Genomic DNA, 18,677 nt, shown 5'->3' with positions numbered 1-18,677 from the left:
CCACGCGAAAATAAAACAAAATTATAATAAATGAAGCAAGCAGAATTATATACAAATTTAACATACAAACCCCCGTTTTTTATCTGTGTGTGTGACAATTTGCTTGACTAGAACGGGATTCGAACCTGCGATTAACACGTCACAATTGTGAGACATAAAGTCATAATTATGATTTTTACTATAGATAAGTCATAACTATGACATGTCTCGTAAATATGGCAATATTTCATAATTATTGCCCAGTACAAGCTATTAACGGTACAACAGTTGCCTGTCATTCATTCAATTTTAATCAGGTCTGTGCTGCCACCCCGTCTAAATCATAACTGTGATACACCAATAATGGCTTTTTGATGTGTACCACGAATCTATCGCTCAGGAAATGCCGTGTCAGTAATTAGTTAACCTTAATGTAAACAAAGGCCATTACATTCCAGTCATACAGATGGCCTTCAAATACGACAGCATTGTTTGTCCTCTCTTCTCTTCATATTTAATACAGGATTGGGATGCGGTTGATTTTTCTTTAAAGAGATATAATGATGAAGATGTATAGCCTTGCATTACGATATTTAGGACCTTTTTTTTTTGTTTTTTTGTATCTGAATACGCCATTTGCAAGTGTAAATTAATTAATGTCTGGTACAATGACTTGCCTGGTGACAAGTTACCGCCTACCTTTGAATTCCTCAGACTATCGAGACAGTTGCTATGTCACATGATTCTGGCAAGCTTTTTTGTAACAACCTCAAATTTTAAGTGGTAACTTATGATCGAGCACGTCATGGTATACCAGCCATTATTCAAACCTAACAAGCAAATGGCTGCTTTCATGCAAAGAATCTAACACGAATTATTAATAGATAACCTGAAATGTTTTATAATTTATGTTTTCTTATGTTCCTTTACACTATGCTTTTAATAGCCTTACTGCTTATTTTATGCCATAAAAATTTGATGAACATCGAGGATAATGGACCCTCTGATCCATTTTGAAAGGGTTAATTTTATCCGCTTGGTGAGTGTTTTTTCAAGGGTGAATTTATTTCGCATTTTATTGTTTGTTTGTTTATTTATTTGCTTGTTGTTAATGTTTGATTGTTTGGTTGTTCGTTTGATGTGGTTTTTTTCCTCTTTAATTTTTTTTTTCTCTCAAACTAATAATTGGTCTTCAATTTTATTCATCGGTTACAGCCATGTAAATTTGAAGTTAATCCGTAGATTTGACCAATCAATATATTATTTGTAATTGTCAAAGATCAGTATTCTTACTTTGTATATCCAAACATATTATGCATAAAATAATAAACCTGTCAAATGTTGGGCTCCCTTATCGGTCATCGAAGGTGCAAGAAAAATAATAAAAGAAAAAATACTGCAGTTCTGCAGTAATTAATTGCCTGTTTTGCATTGGACCACCGTCATTAAAGGCGAATTTTATGAATGATACAAACAAACAATCAAACACACACACCCATACCCCACTCACACCCCACTCAGACAAACACCCCTTACAGACAAACAAATAAACACACGAACAAACTTAACAATAGATACAAATAATATAGAAATAACTTATCCGATAGGAGCAACATAAACGTGTTCATGAAACAAAGCTTCTTGAATTTATTCTTTCCCCATCCCCATCTCCACCATCCCTTCCCCTCCTTTGAAATGAGGTGTTAATTGCTTCATGATTTTAAAGCAATCGCACAACATCGGTAAACAGTATTGTCCAAAGGCTCACACTTCGTGTATCACAACTTAACAAAAAAATAACAAACCTGTGAAAATTTATGCTCAATCGGTCATCGGAGTTGGGAGAAAATAACGGGAAAACCCACCCTTGTTTCGCCGTGTCATGACATTAGTTTAAAATAAATCCGTTATTCTCGATATCGAGAGTTGACAATATTGTTTCAATGTTTTCTACAAAAAGTAAAGTATTTCATGGAATAATATTTCAAGAGAAGTCTTTCACCATTACCTTCTGTAAACCCTGTAAGTTATTTGTAAATCTGTGAACTTCATAATTTTTGTTCTGTTCAGAAAGTGTCTAATGGCTTTAAACAAACAAATAAACAAGTCAATTAAACAACAACAACAAGACAAGGCAGAAAACATTCACAGTGTTATGGTAAATAGCATTAAGGCCCGACACAGGCCCCGATAACGACAACGAAAACAAGAAAGATAAAAATGCACGCCCTCGATTGGTTGAATAAGCGTGGGCGTATTCTGGGTGGAGCAATTTAACCAATATAATGCGTTCTCTTTGCGTGGTTATCGTTATCGTTTACGTTATTGCTGCAGTGATTGGCCTTTACTCTTTATTTCAGTTTCTATCTGTCTCTCCTCCAACTTCACATTGCTCTTACAACAGGGGGCCAGTTTCATAGAGGCTGCTGAAGCAAAAAAATTGCTTAAGCACGAAAATAGCTCGCTTATTTTACACATGTTACTGGCCAAAATTTCTTGCCATATACATTGCTTATGACTAGTATTTAGCTGTTGTTTACTTAGCATAACAATTGAGTGGAGTCTTGGCCGGTAATCTGTTTTTACTAAGCAATGAATCTTTTGCAAAATTTTGTGCTTAAGCAGCTCTATGAAATTGGGCCCTGAGTAGGGCAATCGCTTTTACGTGTCGCAGCCATTGAATCCATTGCTTTTAAAATTATAGTGGTACACAGAGGGCATGTTAAAATTGAATGAGCTTCTATGCCATTGATAGACGTGTGAACAAGTCGTTGTATGCCTGTTGCAGTGATAGCGAAACGGCTCCCTCGCAACTATCTCGCGAGAGGGCTGCTCTCATCACTACTGCTATCATTTTATGAGATTAATAATCCTGAGCAGCCCGCTCCCTCATTGCGGCCCTCTCGTGAGATAGTTGTTAGAGAGCCGTTTCGTAGACTGGGCCCCTGTCTTTATACGCGCGCACATACGTGTACAGTCACGTACATGTCCGCCGGACGGTTTTTGCATAGCCCCGGACACGATTGCATATGCAAAAGTGTCCGGAGCGGACATTATTGCATGGCGGACACAATTGCATCTGACACCGGTCTCTGGCGTTATTCACGAGCCTCGAAGTGTGACGTCATATGTTCAGGCTAGCCGTTTCGCTGTCAACGCGACGAACATTTAACAACTTGTTTCCACAAGTCTAGGCCATTGATAGATTTAAGAAACATACAATCCGCTACTAACTGAGTGCAAAAAACAGACTCATAAAATGTGCTTACCTGTTGAGATTTTATTTGTTCTTTAGAATTCCCATGTGGGGTCTTTTTGCTCATGTTGTCATGGTTCTCCCGTCAGGTAGCTAATTAAAACACCCCCCCCCCCCCCACCCACCTCACGGATCCAATTGTTGGGTATCTGCTAATGCTGTTTTAATATTCCCTTTTATAATTCTATCGAGGTTCCACTTCATGTTGAACAAAGATTTTTCTTGAGTGGTCCATTGTTCCATTGTATAGAGACCCCACAAGGGTTCTCCCGTAGGTTGCACCCCTTCGATCACAACGAAGATGGAGTCAACCTTACCGAACAATATATTATTAAAGGCAGTGGAAGCTATTGGTAATTACTCAAAATAATTATTAGCATAAAACCTTATAAAGTCATACGAGGCTTGAACAGGATCACTGAAAACAAAAATCACCACTACACCACCCTCGATGACTGTCAATTGCAGTCGCACTGGTGTCGGTATCGGCAGCTGAAGCCATGTTGTGCCACTAATCCAAAAGGTATTATTAGCACAGAGTGAAGTTCCCTCAGATAATGTCACTGAAAAGTAAAAAGTAAGACAATACAATTGAGAAATCGGCAACAAATTAAAAATACTTTGTTCTATGAAAATTTTCCAATCCAAGAATCCATCATTTTTTCCCAATCCGCTTATTTCCATTCGATTGTTGTTGTTGTTGCTTTGTTGTCAAGAATACGTTACTTCAGGGGGAGCCGGTTTTCTGATGTCTTATACTATCAACAACTCTCCATTGAGAGAGTTAGTATATTTTTATATACAGTGCCTCGTATGAATAACCGAGTAGTTCCGCCAGTAAGACAATACAATTGAGAAATCGGCAACAAATTAAAAATACTTTTTTCTTTTAAAATGTTCCAATCAAAAAAATTAACAGTTTTTCCCAATCCGCTTGTTTCCATTCGATATCACACGTTTAAACTTGGGACCTTCACCATACCGGGAACCCTGTTGTTGTTTTGTTGTCAAGAAGACGTTATTTCAGAGGGAGCCCTTTCTCTGATGTCTTATACTATCAACAGCTCTCCATTGAGAGAGTTAGTATATTTTTATATACAGTGCCTCGTATATGAATAACCGAGTAGTTCCGCCAGTCTAACATTGACCAATGAGCAGAATTTGTGAGTTCTGAATTAGTCTTGCTCACCGTTGTATCACTTTATTGCACGCAAGTGTGTGGAGGAAGATGCATTGTGAATGAGCATTCCGAATTTTCTGAAACTATTATTTAATTAGTTTATGACTGCCAAGTAAGTAATGACGATATAAATTGAGCGTTTTTTGTTGTTGAGCGATTTGACTGGGGCGATTTTGTTCAGCCAAGCGTTTCATTGTTGGTGTGTGCGTTAGTGTTAATTTTCTCAGTCGTAGCTTCAAGGTTGAGATACGTTTCCCCATGAACCAAGCCAGTTAAAGACAATGGACACTATTGGTAAATGTCGAGGACCAGTTCTTACTTGGTGTATCTCATTTCGAGACCTCAAATTCTAAACTTGAGGTCTCGAAATCAAATTCATGGAAAATTACTTCTTTTTCGAAAACTACGTCACTTCAGAGGGAGCTGTTTCTCACAATGTTTTATACCATCAACCTTTGGTGCTTTTAGGAGCGCCATTAACCATTTAGCCGCTGTACCGCCCAGCCGCCAAATCAGTATAAGCATTGAGCCAGACAAAAGCCTTGAAAAGCTATTGTGTCCATTTTATCCGTGCACGTAAATATTCGCCATAAAAATTACCGTAGCCGTTTAGCGAGAGACATGATTTGTTCTCATGCGAACTTGTACTTTTATACAAATATCAAGGTTCAGATTGTGCATACACATTAAGCCATGGCTATCTTTTAAAATTTGAACTACGGTTCCAGTAATTTACTGCAAGAATCTTGAGAAATTGGATTTCAGCAAACTCGGGCGGTGCAGGGACTAAATGGTTAAATGACGGATATGCGCGCTTTATAAGAATAAGCCACCATACAAATGTGTCTACATAAACTGCAGGAAAAATCAATGTGCAACCAGAAATAGTGTCAAAGACCGCTACACCACCGTCTGGTGACTGGGTGCAATGGCGTTCGAATCCAATAATTAGCCAGTGTGATGCGGCACAATTTCAATTGTACTATGAGGACTCAAATTACAGTCAGGTTTACTAACATGTATTAGGAATATAGGCACTAACGTTTTTACTTTTTTATGAGCAAAGTCTGGGAGGGCACACTTTTTTTTGGGATGAGTTTTTTTGACTGTCCTTCACTGGATGGACTGTATTATTGTATTGGCAGAAGAAGAATAAATAAAATAAATAAATAAATAAACATTGATTACAAACACTCGTTGTTGTGTGGGTAATCAATTTAATCTATGCATGCTCGCTTTTCAAATTTAACCAAATAGTTTACGACAAAGGAACCAGGACCAGCCTGTTCGAGAGCGCATAACAAATTTACACAATTCCAGTAAAACAAAATAAAACTATGAAAATTAATTAATCCAAACGAAAACAATCAAAAGCGTATGAACATTAAAAATCCATAAAAAGTTACAGCAATCCATTAGAAGGTTACAGCAAAGAACAATCAGTAAAAATTACAACAAACAATTACAAAACAGACTTAAAAACATACAGAAGCAAATATAAGCACATAACATATGAATTTGAATGCAAACATTTGGAAAATGTTTTCCCATTAATGAAATTGAATGGTTGACCAGCTCTTGCTGCTGGCTTTAACGAAATTGAATGCGGCCTGATGAACTTGAATGATTTTGTTTTACCAGTGAATGCTAATTAACTGTTGAAATTGAATGATTCAAAGTGCATTCGTTTTCAAAACGAAAATTAATGAGCCAGGAGTTAGAATGAATGGATTTTTGTTGAAATTGACCGGGAAAATCTCATAAAAGAGTCTTATGTAGCGCCGGTATCCTCAAAAAAAAATATGCTAACGGCGCTCGCCCATGATACAAACGCAAAGGAACAGAAGTATGTATGTAAGTAAGTATGTTGAAAATCACTGGTCAACATTTAATTTTGAAGAGGTGAGTTTTGAGGGCAGTTTTATAAGAAGATGTCGTATTAACAGTCCTGATGTGGTAGGTAAAACCATTCCACACCTTCCCCGCAGTAACCAGGAAAGAAAGTGCTCCCCCAAGTGTATTCGTTGCCATGTGTTCTACGTAGTAGACGTTGATCGGTAGACGTTGATCGGCTGATCTTAGGTTACTGCGTAGTGAAGGAGCATATTGAGTGATGAGATCTAGAGATGTAGGATGGCGCCATGTTTTGCGATTATTTGAACACAAGGAGACAGAGTTAGTAAACTATCCTTTGCTCAACTGGTAACCAGTGGAGTTGCTTTAGGATAGGGGGGATGACGTTTGGGTGACCAAGTACACGAGCTGTTGGATGCACTGTGCACAGGCTTAACTGCACCCCTCAAAAGTAACATTTGTTCATTATCAGGAAACACCGAAGGTTTTTATGGCTACTCTTTTTTCCGGCTACTCATAATGGATCTTGTTCTAGAGCCTTGGGGTAGTGTGTAGGGAATGTGTGGTCACTGACATGTGTCAGTATGATCAAGCACAGGGGATAATGAGGGTGTGGTGTGGGGACTAGGTGACTGAGGGTGAGACCCAAAGCAGTCAATGGTGTAGGAACCTAGGTGACTAAGGTGTATAGATGACCCAAAGCTGTATAAGTGGTGGGTGACTAAGGTGGGATTGGTGCCTAGGGAGTGACCGTGGATATAGAAGATCCATTGGTCGGGAGGAGGGGGAACCAGATGTCACTAAGGTGGAAGCCGATGTCACAGGCCCCACACCCTCATTTTTATCCCCTGTGCTTGATCCTACTGACACAGTTCAGTGAGCACACACTCCCCACACACTACACCAAGTCTCCAGAACAGGAGCAGTGTTACCATCACGCATCACCGAGCTCCATTTCCCACCTCTATTTCCCGCTCCGTGCATCACCAAGCTGCTCCGCCTCCACAGTACTTAAGCAGCATCAGAGTACAGCTTTCTCCATAACACGATCAGAGCATACTGGTCGAAACGTCGAGTTGAAACCAACGGTTCTTTTCAGAACCACCCCAACTCATGTTTACAGGCACGATTACAAGACACGTTTACAGGCTGGTAACGCTTTATGAACACTAAAACACGTTTAAACATAAACACTTAATGCGTCATACACAATGAGGTGTTTAAAAAAATACGCGGAAACGCGTTCATAATGAACCTTTTTTTTATTTTTTTATACAGTTCTTGATACAGTTGTATACAGTTTATAGTTTACAGCTATAGTTGCATCAAGTGATTATACTGTTTGGTTGCTACATGTAACATCTAATACACGTAAGTCGTAGTTTTGACCTGACCATTGCGATGGAAGGAAACTTCAAGGCTATAATAATTACTAATAATACAATACTAACAGTCAGCAAGTCAGCTGTGACGGGGGAAATTACTAATGATCTATCCAAGGATTGTCATCTGTCAGTGCGTACCGACGTTGACTACCTAGTTTCGTTTGATGTTACGTCTTTTGATGAAAAACTATACCTGGTGAGAGTTTCCTATCACCGGAACGTTATAGTGTACCAACGTCAAATTCAACTGGTCCCCCGGCAGCGAATTTGTTTTCCCCAAACGACATTGCAATGGTTTGGTGAAAGAGCAGGCCAATTTCATGATGACGTAATCTGGCGGAAAGAGCCAATCACAGCGGCAGGGAAAAAAATATTGCAATGTCGTTTGGGGGAAAAAAAATCGCCTCGGCATATTGTTATGATAACGCTTGTAGTCTGTCTGAAACTCTATCATCACACAATGGGCATCTAGAGACCCTCTCGGGAGCTTGGTCTGAGCATAATAGTAAGGACAGAGAATGTGGTGGCTGACACAGGGACAGATACGAGTAGCTTTTGTGTAAATTTAAACGTGCACGCCAATCGAAAGCACACTGATATAGATACACTTGAGCGGTTGGAGGAACACATGTATAGCTGCTTCTCGTAAAGCCATTGGCAACCGCAAATACTATCCGAGCAGTCTCAACTGAACCTCGAGTTTGTCAAAGCCTTTCTCCGTGAGGTGTTTGTTGCGACATTTTTAATCGGAGTTCTAAAAATGAAACCTTGGACGATGGAGCGTTGTTGCCAACCGTGGAGGCAGCCTGCTACCATTTTTCTTGCGGTGGTGTTATTTTACGTAGGGCTACCACCGGTATTTTTGAGCAGCCCACCAGAATATTTTATAGATTATCCCGATGCTTTAACCGTTCCACCAACTTTGGTTACACAACAAACCAGTAAGTATAACATCTGATCATTTAAACACCACGCCGATCATATTTTGGGTGCGTTCGTTTAGCTTTTCTGGGTCGACCCCGGTGTGTGGAGGTTTTTTTTCAGGACGAACGTGTGCAGATAATTACCCACGTTCGTCCTGGAAAAAGAAACCGCCACACACCGGGGTAGACCCAGGGGAGCTAAACGAACGCACTCTTTGTTTTGCAGTAGGACAACATTCTTGTAGCTACGTTTGGTGTCTTGTAACGTGTACCGTACAACAGACATCGTTAATCCACTGCATGATGTAGCCCTCTGTCAGATTCTTCTCCGTAACCTTTTCCTTAGCCGGTCTGCCGTTGATTTCACCAAACTCTTCCACCAAACTCTTCCTATCTTAGGATAATTCTTAGGACTGTGGACGAGTTAAAGGGAAGGTACACCTTTGGTAATTACTCAAAACAAATATTAACTTGAAAACTGACTTGGTACCTAGCATTGGAGAGCTGTTGATGTATAAAACATTGTGGGAAACGACTCCCTCTGAAGAAACGTAGTTTTTGAAAAAGGGGTAGTTTCTCCCTAAAATATTTAAAGACTTCTAGCTAGAAGTCTTTTATTCCTATCTAAAAGCACACAAATTCGTCCAACAAGGGTGTTTTTTCTTCATCATTTTCTCCCAACTTCGATGACCAATATATTGAGCTCAAATTTCACAGGTTTGTTATTTTATACATATGTTGAGATACACCAAGTGAGAACACTGGTCTTTGACAATTACTTATAGTGTACCTTCCCTTTAAGTTCCATATTTATAGACGTTAGGACGCATTGAACCCATCCTAAGTTATGGAGGCGTTACTCGTCCTAATTCGAGATATGATTAATCCTATCATTTCGTGAAATCGGCTGCTGGTCCAGTTCTTCCCTCCATCTTTTATTTTGTCTACCTTTGGATGTTACTCACGTTTGCCATTTTGTGGCTCTTATTGTCCATCTATTGTATGTCATCATTGCTACATGACCTGCCCATTTCATTTTGTTGACAAAGTTTGTAATATATCCGGTTAGCGGTTGTACGCATTTTTTGTAAAAATATACTTATTTTTGTTATTATTACTCGTTTATTCTAAATCTGTAAATTATACTCTTTATACAGTTGTAGTATACAGTTTATAGTTTACAGCTATAGTTGCATCAAGTGATTATACTGCAAAATCTGCATTTTTGAGCAGACAGTCGTAAAATATACGATTGATACCCTACACAATTCGTTACAAGTTAACGCTCTCATTGTTTTGTTTTGTTGACCGGACCCCCCCCCCCCCGGACCCCCCCCCCCCGGACCCCCTCCCGACCCTTCCCCCCCCCCCCGCCCGCTACTCCTACTCCTCATGACACTCAAAATAACTGGTCACAAAAGCATCTTTTAATAAATTAGTGAATAATCAATTTTGTGTAAATTTGAGAGATCACAAAACAAAATTACACGGTTATTGTGTTTGTTCTCGCTCAACGGATAATGCAAATTAAAAAAAAATTCAAACATTACGATTCTCAGTAATTAACTTCAAAAGTCTTAAAACCTTTCTTTTGGCAAGTTTCATTATGCAATAATATGGGGGATTGTCTACTCATTGTTTTCGGCTACTCATAAACCAAATATTTTTTTTTAGCAAAGTACATTGTTGAATGTCAAAGAAAACCATTGGAAATTGTCCTGCCATGTCAGGAAGGGAGAGTGGTAGTTTTATTGAGCTACGTATTCTATACTTTTAATATTACTACTGGATTATGCAGTGGCGTATACTTTCCATATTCGTTGTGATTGGTTTGCTCCGAGGTGATGTATAGTTTGTCAGCTACACAATTTTGATCGTCTGCTGCATACACGTGGTGTGCATAATGTTAGTATGTCCCGCCCCCCCCCAACAGTAAAGGGGATTTGGGTGGCTAAATATGATGGTAAAACGATTACATGGTGTTAAGGATTAGGTCTCATAATTCAAACGTAGTCCCACATACCTTGCAGTAAATACTGTATGTTACAGCCCCGAGAGCTTCACTGAGTTACGGATATGCGCGCTATATAAGAAGAAGCGACAATACCAATGTGTGAAAATAAACTCCGGAAAAAATCCATGTGCAACCAGCAAAGGTGTCAAACAACCGCTATACCACCGTCCGGTGACAGGGTGCAATGACGTTCGAATCCAATAATTAGCAGTGCAATAGGCCGAATCTTATAGAATTGTACTTCAATTTTTTTTTAGGAACGGTGTTGGCATACCTCATTTTCGTCAAAGAATAGCCGACAACTAAAATAGTTTATCTATAAAACAATCCCGGGTCAGAATTGACCGAGGCTCTGAGTATCAGGGGTCTTGACCCACTTATGAGTCAGGCTGACCCATCAAGCGGTTCAGAATTGGACCTTATTGCCCCACAAAGTTGGCAATGGAGGCAGTAGTCCATGGTGTAGTCTGCATCTCTTGCTGCACTCTTAACATGATCGATTTTACCTTGTATGTTTTGTATTTTATATTTATATCAAATTTCTGCAATTTAAGTGTTCTTTGGGAACGACTGTCTTTTGACCGAGGTTGCTTTTGCATTTTTGGTGTGGGCAAATTTTCTAGATGATACATATACGGCTCAGACGAGATCATCAACATTTAGTTTTTTGCACTTAAAAAATACTAATGATATAGTTTTTTGTGCCGGTCCACTGCAATTCATTTTCTGGAGCCTATTGAAAGCTTGAGTCTGATATAATTAGTCTGGTAAAACGAAAAGGCCAGATGGTAGTAAAGGTTTGTTGTTTGAACTCAATCACAATTTGTTGATTTTAAGCACATCAACCCATAAACGTCAACCCAATGTTTGCATGAGGGAGATATGCTGTTGCTAGCATGGTGTGTATACCCCCTTTTGGTATAGCTTTGCCGAGTTCCCAAGAAGTCATCAACCCCCACCCCAAGAAAACAAAATATGTACACAACAAATGTATATATATATTTATAAATAAATAAATACAAAAACCAACAATACACAAACAAGAAAACAAAACACAACAACAAATAGACAAACAAACATCTATCGGAATGGGTGGGCTTTATAGAATCATCCGGGATGACAGTTGTGAAATATGCCATGGATTAGTTTGTTTGATGTCCTCTATAACCATGGCAACAGATTCAGCTGACGCCGGCTCTCGCCGGGAATAACAACGTTAAATAAATATCGCTATAGCGTTGCTGCTTGAGATTATTAAGGCTTTATTATTATTGTACGCGAAGAAGCATAATTCATGGCCAAGGTTAATTAAGTCCTCTGTATTGACCGTGAATGGCACACGTATGTTTAAACGTTTTAAAGGCACTTGACACCTCTGGTAGTTGTCGAAGACCATAGTGTTCTTACTTGGTGCATCCCAGCAATGCAATAAAATAACAAATTGGTGACAATTTGGACCAATCTGGTCATCATAGTTGCAAGAGAATAATGGATGGGAAAAAAATTCAGATGCATAATAAAGGCTTCGGACTCAAAATAATTATGAGCATAAAACCTTACTTGGTAACGAGTAATGGGGAAAGGTTGATAGTATAAAAACATTGTGAGAAACGGCTCCCTCCGAATTTGATTTTGAGACCTTAGATTTGGAATTTGAAGTATCGAAAAAAAGCTTCTGAAAGCACACAATTTCGTGTGACAAGGTTTTTTTTCTTTCAATATTATTCCGCAACTTCGACGACCAAATTGAGCTCAAACTTTCACAGGTTTGTTATTTTATGCATATGTTGAGATACACCAAGTGAGAATAAGACTGGTCTTTGAAAACTAACAGTAGTGTCCAGGGTCTTTAAGTATTTTATTATTTGAGTTGGAAATTACCTCTTTCTCAAAAACTATGTTACTTTGAGCCGTTTCTCACATTTTTAAGTATTATCAACAGCTCTCCATTGCTTATTAACCATTAGGTTTTTATGCTACTAATAATTTTTAGTTTACCAATAGTGTCAAGTGCATTCATGGTGTAATGTACGTTTACGTGGGAAGGAAACAATAAACGGCCATAAGATGAAGGCTCACGATCGTTATACCGAACATGTTTGCAACAATTGGTCGAGGTTAATTAATGTGTTACACGAGGAGATGTGCAACAAAGAGGGACAGACCGTGACTGTAATAGATCTTAGTGGTCTTTTGGCGTTTTATTGTGATGATCATAAAGAAAATACTCGCGGTTGACGGAAGGCAGTTATTGTTCTTCAGGGACTTATCACTCCTCTGAATTTGAAATAAACTGTTATTCAATAACGATATTAAAAGGCACTGGACACTGATGGTAATTATTCAAAATAAATGTTAGCATAAAAACTTACTTGGTAACGAGCAATGGAGAGCTGTTAGTAGTATATATAGAACATGTGAGAAACGGCTCCCTCTGAAATGACGTAGTTTTTTGAGAAATAAGTAGTTTCTCACTAAAATATTTGAACTGAGATCAAGTTTTCACAGGTTTGTTATTTTGTGCATGTGTTGAGATACAGCAAGTGAGAAGATTAGTCTTTGACAATTGTCAAACATGACCAGTGCATTTATCGTACATGTGAATAACTGATTGTAAAAAAAAACAAGCCTTCAATAGTCTTTTGAAATTTGAGCACAGATGGTAAGTAGTTTACTTCAAAGATCTTGAAACTGAAAACTATCTTTTCGGCAACCTAGAATACTCAAATTTCGCCGGGTGTAATTTTTGGCTTCATTCCTTCATCCTGAGTGTTTACAGTGTCTAGATCTGTTATACCTAATTGTTACAATTTTGTATAAACTCTTTTGCTCAACTGTGGTAATTTAAGGCGCCTTGTCAAAACCTCCCGGGCGTTCCTCCGCTGACAGTCTGCGGACTGGACAGCAAATACCGCCGTTGCTAAGGACCTCGGACAGTCTGTGGAAGAACGGCCATGTGCGTTGAAGCGCGGCGAAGTTAATGAGCTATCCTTGCCGGGCGCTATTGTTAGTATAACAATCAGTCTCATGAATAAACAAGTTGTATTTTCAGGTCATAAATATCAGCGGCTTGGACGCGGACCGGCCGTGCTCTTCCAGAACAATACATTTTTTACTCATGAATAACATCCTCCTGGAAGCGGACAGGCCGCACCGACAAGACAATTACACCATCCAGCGCTTGTGATAATCAGGGAACGATTTCGCCTGTATCACATCGCAATTTGTGATGCAATTTTGATGATTTGCTATGCAATTGTAAAAAGTGCATCGCAAATGTTGCGATCCAATTTGCGAAGCATAATTTGCAACATTTATGCTTGATACAAAAATATCGATTTTTAACTTGAAACCATTCACATTTAATCGATTTCCGCAAGAAAAACGATGCTAAATTAATAAGAAATCACCGCCGCCGCGACTACTTAACGTTTTCTTCCATGATGTTGAATACAATATGCTGCTCTGGCAGTAGGGCAAAATCGACCAATGAAAACATTCGTTACGCGCTATATGTAAATTCAACAGCCAATAGAAACACCGGTGTCTAAAACTGTGGCTCCCCCCCCCCCCGACATTGGACAAACCAGACTATCTGGTTGTTTTGACATGGAGACACACTCGCACAGGTGTGTAGATTTGTTTATTGGTGACGGTGACTTGGGATTTTATAAATAAGAAACTAATGTTTTCCGCTTGGAAAGTAAGAACGAACAGTTAAAATTGTCCCCTGGATACTCTGACAACCCTCTAGTCGCTGCACCGCCCGAGTTTCTGAAAACCAATTTTTCAAGATTCTTGCAGTAAACAACTGGAATCGTAGTTCAATTTTTAAAAGATAGCTTAATATTCATGCACAATTGTTTACCCTTTCGGTAATGTTTGTATAAAAGTACAAGCTCCCATTGGGAACAATAATCGGCTCTCGAATATTTTTTTGTAAGGATAAAATGGACACAATAGCTTTTCAAGGCTTTTATCTGACTCAATGCTCAAACTAATTAAATGCGAAGGCGTTAGTTTTCGACAATATCAATATTAATGATGAATAAATACAGTTTCCTTTGTGTTTACTAATTGGTATGAGCTAAATTATTTCATCGTCGAAAAGGGTAAAAAAATGTGCATAAATATTAAGCTATCTTTTAAAAATTGAACTACGATTCAAGTTGTTTACTGCAAGAATCTTGAAAAATTGGTTTTCAGAAACTCGGGCGGTGCAGTGACTAGAGGGTTAGCTTACAACGGAGTTTGCACGTAGCCTGGAACTTTTGTCGAATCCGGGAATAAAGACAACCATTTTTAAAATTCATGTTTTGGTAATGTAGGCCCAACCAAGTCTTAAAAATCACACATTGGAGGAAATGGATTTTAGTTACACATCCACCCTCGCTTTGCTTTTTAATCTGCAAATTAAGGTAAAACCATTGTTAACCACCTACGTTCCTCCGCGGTTCCGCCGGTCAGCTCATAAGCTGGACCTTACAATGGCCGACCGGTCGCTCCGCGGAGCCCCCGGAATATTCATGTTTATTGACATGTAAATGAGCCGTCGTGGCCGTGGACATGCCCGGTTGCTACAGGTTCTTTTGTCACAAAAATCCGCGGACTCCCGCAGAATGCACGCGGAATGGAACAGCTTGGAGGTTTTGACAAGGCGCCTAAATGTCTTTTGTATTACCATGATGCATGCATAGGGTCAATCTTTGTACCAGTATGACTTCCACTAACCACGGTTTTGAAAGATGTCTGCTGATAACACATCGGTGTAGGGACTTCAACCTAAATTAATATATAATATCCCCGATTTAATTTAAACATCTAACTTTTTTATAAAAAGACAACTATGTATAGTTATCATTATACACAATTTTTATTTTTCAATCGATACAGTTGGTTTTGCAGCACCTCATTGACAGTACAAATCTATTGGCAACCAGATCATTTTCCTACACTAGACAAGATTATTGATATGTGCGTAAATTGACAGACAGTTTCTTTACAGGCACTTGACACCGAGTTTGGTGTTGTTACATTTTTGTATAACGAATCTTCTACCTCCATGATCCAACCGTATGTGGTTGCAAATAAAATTTAGGAACGGTGTTGACATACCTCATTTTCGTCAAAGAATAGCCGACAACTAAAATAGTTTATCAATAAAACATCCCCGGTCAGAATTGACCGAGGCTCTGCGTATCAGGGGTCTTGACCCACTTATGAGTCAGGCTGACCCATCAAGCGGTTCAGAATTGGACCTAATTGCCTCATAAAGTGGGCAATGGAGGCAGTGGTCCATGGTGTAGTCTGCATCTCTTGTTGCACTCTTTTTATGATCGATTTTACCTTGTATGTTTTGTATTTTATATTTACCAATAGTGTCAAGTACCTTTCATGGTGTAATGCACGTTTACGTGGGAAGGAAACAATAAACGGCCATAAGATGAAGGCTCACGATCGTTATACCGAACATGTTTGCAACAATTGGTCAAGGTTAATTATTGTGTTACAGTGAGGAGATGTGCAACAAAGAGGGACATACCGTGACTGTAATAAACCTTAGAGGTCTTTTGGCGTTGTTTTTTTTCTCGAGAAAATCAGTAATGTGTTATGTAATTTTGTTTATGTTTGATGACAAATGTAGTGTGAATTAAAGAAAAACCTAAACAAGAACAGACGGAAAACTTGCAAGACCCAAAATGGACTTGGATGGCAAGATGAGTGGGAGGGGGGGGGGGCTGGAGCACTTGCTTGGCTTGGATTTTGAGATAAGAGATGGATTGATGGAAAATGTCGATGGAAGGGCTGGTTTGGGTGGTTGAATTAAACGGGGAGATGATACGGTGTATGAAGCCCTTTGTAGTGGCATTGGCCCTGTTATTATGGAAAATTAACGGACCAGGGAAATGGTATGATGCCATTTTTTTGTTTCCTGTTTATTTCTTGCTTGTCTCTTTGCCTGTCTGTCTGGGCTTATAATATCTACATTGTAAGTGATTTTTGAGTTAGGAACTGTACTTTTGGGCTGTTTTGACAATGTGGGGTGGACCCCACATTGTAGTTAACAGGAAAGATTACAGAACAGAGATCATAGAAAACACATGGGGAATGTTTGTTTGTTTGTTTGTTTGTTTGTTTGTTTGATGGTGTGTATTTCTCAGTTATCTCCTTCTAGTTTTAATCCGCCATAGTTAATGGGACCACGTCGTGATGACGCTGTATGAGCGACATAGGAAAAGCACTTTTCTCTATAAACAATGCAACTTACAACTATTCGCTCTTGTTTTTTGTTGTTATAGCACCAACGCCGACCGAAGCGCTGTCAACTCAAACACCACCATCGACTACCCCAATACTCACTACTGACCAAACCATCACCACAGCAAACCCGACCACCACCCCGGAGCCACTCACAACAACCGAGCCTCTTACGACGTCAGCAAGCACTGAGCCAATCACTACCGACCGGACAACCCATGCGAGCCCGACCACCGCCCAAGTGCCGCCTACAACAACTGGGTCACTTATGACGTCAGCAAGCACTGAGCCAATCACTACAGACCAAACCACCCATGCGCACCCGACCACCACTCCGGAGCCGCCTACAACAACTGGGCCACTTATGACGTCAGCAAGCACTGAGCCAATCACTACCGACCAAACCACCCATGCGAACCCGACCACCACTCCGGAGCCGCCTACAACAACTGGGTCACTTATGACGTCAGCAAGCACTGAGCCAATCACTACCGACCAAACCACCCATGAGAACCCGACCACCGCCCCAGTGCCGCCTACAACAACTGGGCCACTTATGACGTCAGCCAGCACTGAGCCAATCACTACCGACCAAACCACCCATGCGCACCCGACCACCACTCCGGAGCCGCCTACAACAACTGGGCCACTTATGACGTCAGCAAGCACTGAGCCAATCACTACCGACCAAACCACCCATGCGAACCCGACTACCGCCCCAGTGCCGCCTACAACAACTGGGTCACTTATGACGTCAGCAAGCATTGCGCCAATCACTACCGACCAAATCACCACAGCAAACCCGACCACCACCCCGGAGCCGCCAGCACCAACTGGCCCAATTATGACGTCAGCAACCACTGAGCAAGTTACTACGTCAATTGTGTCATCAGCAGGTACATGTATATGCCCTTGAATACAAACACAATTAAAAGTTTAAAATTGTTATTAACATTGTGAGATTTGAACGATGAAATGAAAATATTCATTGTTTATTTTGACAACTTTTTACGACCGGTAGCTTAAGTTGCAAAATTTGAGTGGTGGCAGGTGTGAATAAGAGCACCTTTTGGCTGTAGAAAACTGACGTCATTATTAACTTTGGGAAAAGTTTTCCATACACAGTCTGACCCGTAACCGTGTCAAAAAGCCTGCAGGACCCGGAATTTGGGTCAATTTTTTCTTTTAGTGTGTGCAGCACATAAACGTTACCGGAATACCCCCCCCCCCCCTCCCCCGCGGTCAAAATTTACCGGAAACCCATGTCTGTGTCAGACTGACCCGGTAAGTGGTTAACAAAAGGGTTTTTAACTCAGACTATACGCATAAAAACTTGACCAAGATCTTGGGTCATTTTTTTAGGACCAAGAATTGGGTCAGGCACCACACAATACCTTGATCCGGGTCAATACTATTTCTCACTTTTCAGACACCCCCAAAATGGCCTGCATAATATGGTCGTGTGATTGGCAAGTTCACATTGAAAATTGTAGGCACCATTCTCATGTCACACACTTATAAACAAAACCTACCCAAACACAACTGCAGGTACTATACCTACGGAACCACTGAAATTGTCCGTCTCCACTGACAAGTCCCATCAGGATGAGGAGGAGTTCATCTCTAACATTGAAGACGAACTCAAAGAATGGCTCAAGACAATTGAGGTTTTGCCTGGCAACACGCCTATCGAAACACTGACTAATGCGTCAAAGGTGAGTTCTTGTTTAAAGGAACTGAACGCTATTGGTAATTACTCAAAGTGGTTGTTAATAGCATAACAATTTACTTGATAACAAGCAATGCAGAGCTGTTGATAGTATAAAAC

At 39.9% G+C, this 18,677-nt stretch overlaps 1 protein-coding gene across 1 annotated transcript in view; it reads left to right on the top strand.

Annotated features, from left to right (window-relative positions):
* LOC117298587 (adhesion G protein-coupled receptor L3-like) overlaps positions 1 to 18,677 on the top strand; it is a 35,381-nt gene that overhangs the window by 3,137 nt on the left and 13,567 nt on the right. The window contains exons 2-3 of the mRNA XM_033781905.1: positions 16,891 to 17,745; positions 18,398 to 18,564. Coding sequence (XP_033637796.1) covers positions 16,891 to 17,745; positions 18,398 to 18,564 — 1,022 coding nt within the window. The remainder of the gene's footprint in view (positions 1 to 16,890; positions 17,746 to 18,397; positions 18,565 to 18,677) is intronic.

This window comes from Asterias rubens, chromosome 13 (assembly GCF_902459465.1).
Source record: "Asterias rubens chromosome 13, eAstRub1.3, whole genome shotgun sequence".
NCBI lineage: Eukaryota > Metazoa > Echinodermata > Asteroidea > Forcipulatida > Asteriidae > Asterias > Asterias rubens.
Note: the sequence above shows the minus strand (reverse complement) of the source record. Positions and strands in the feature narration are given on the sequence as shown.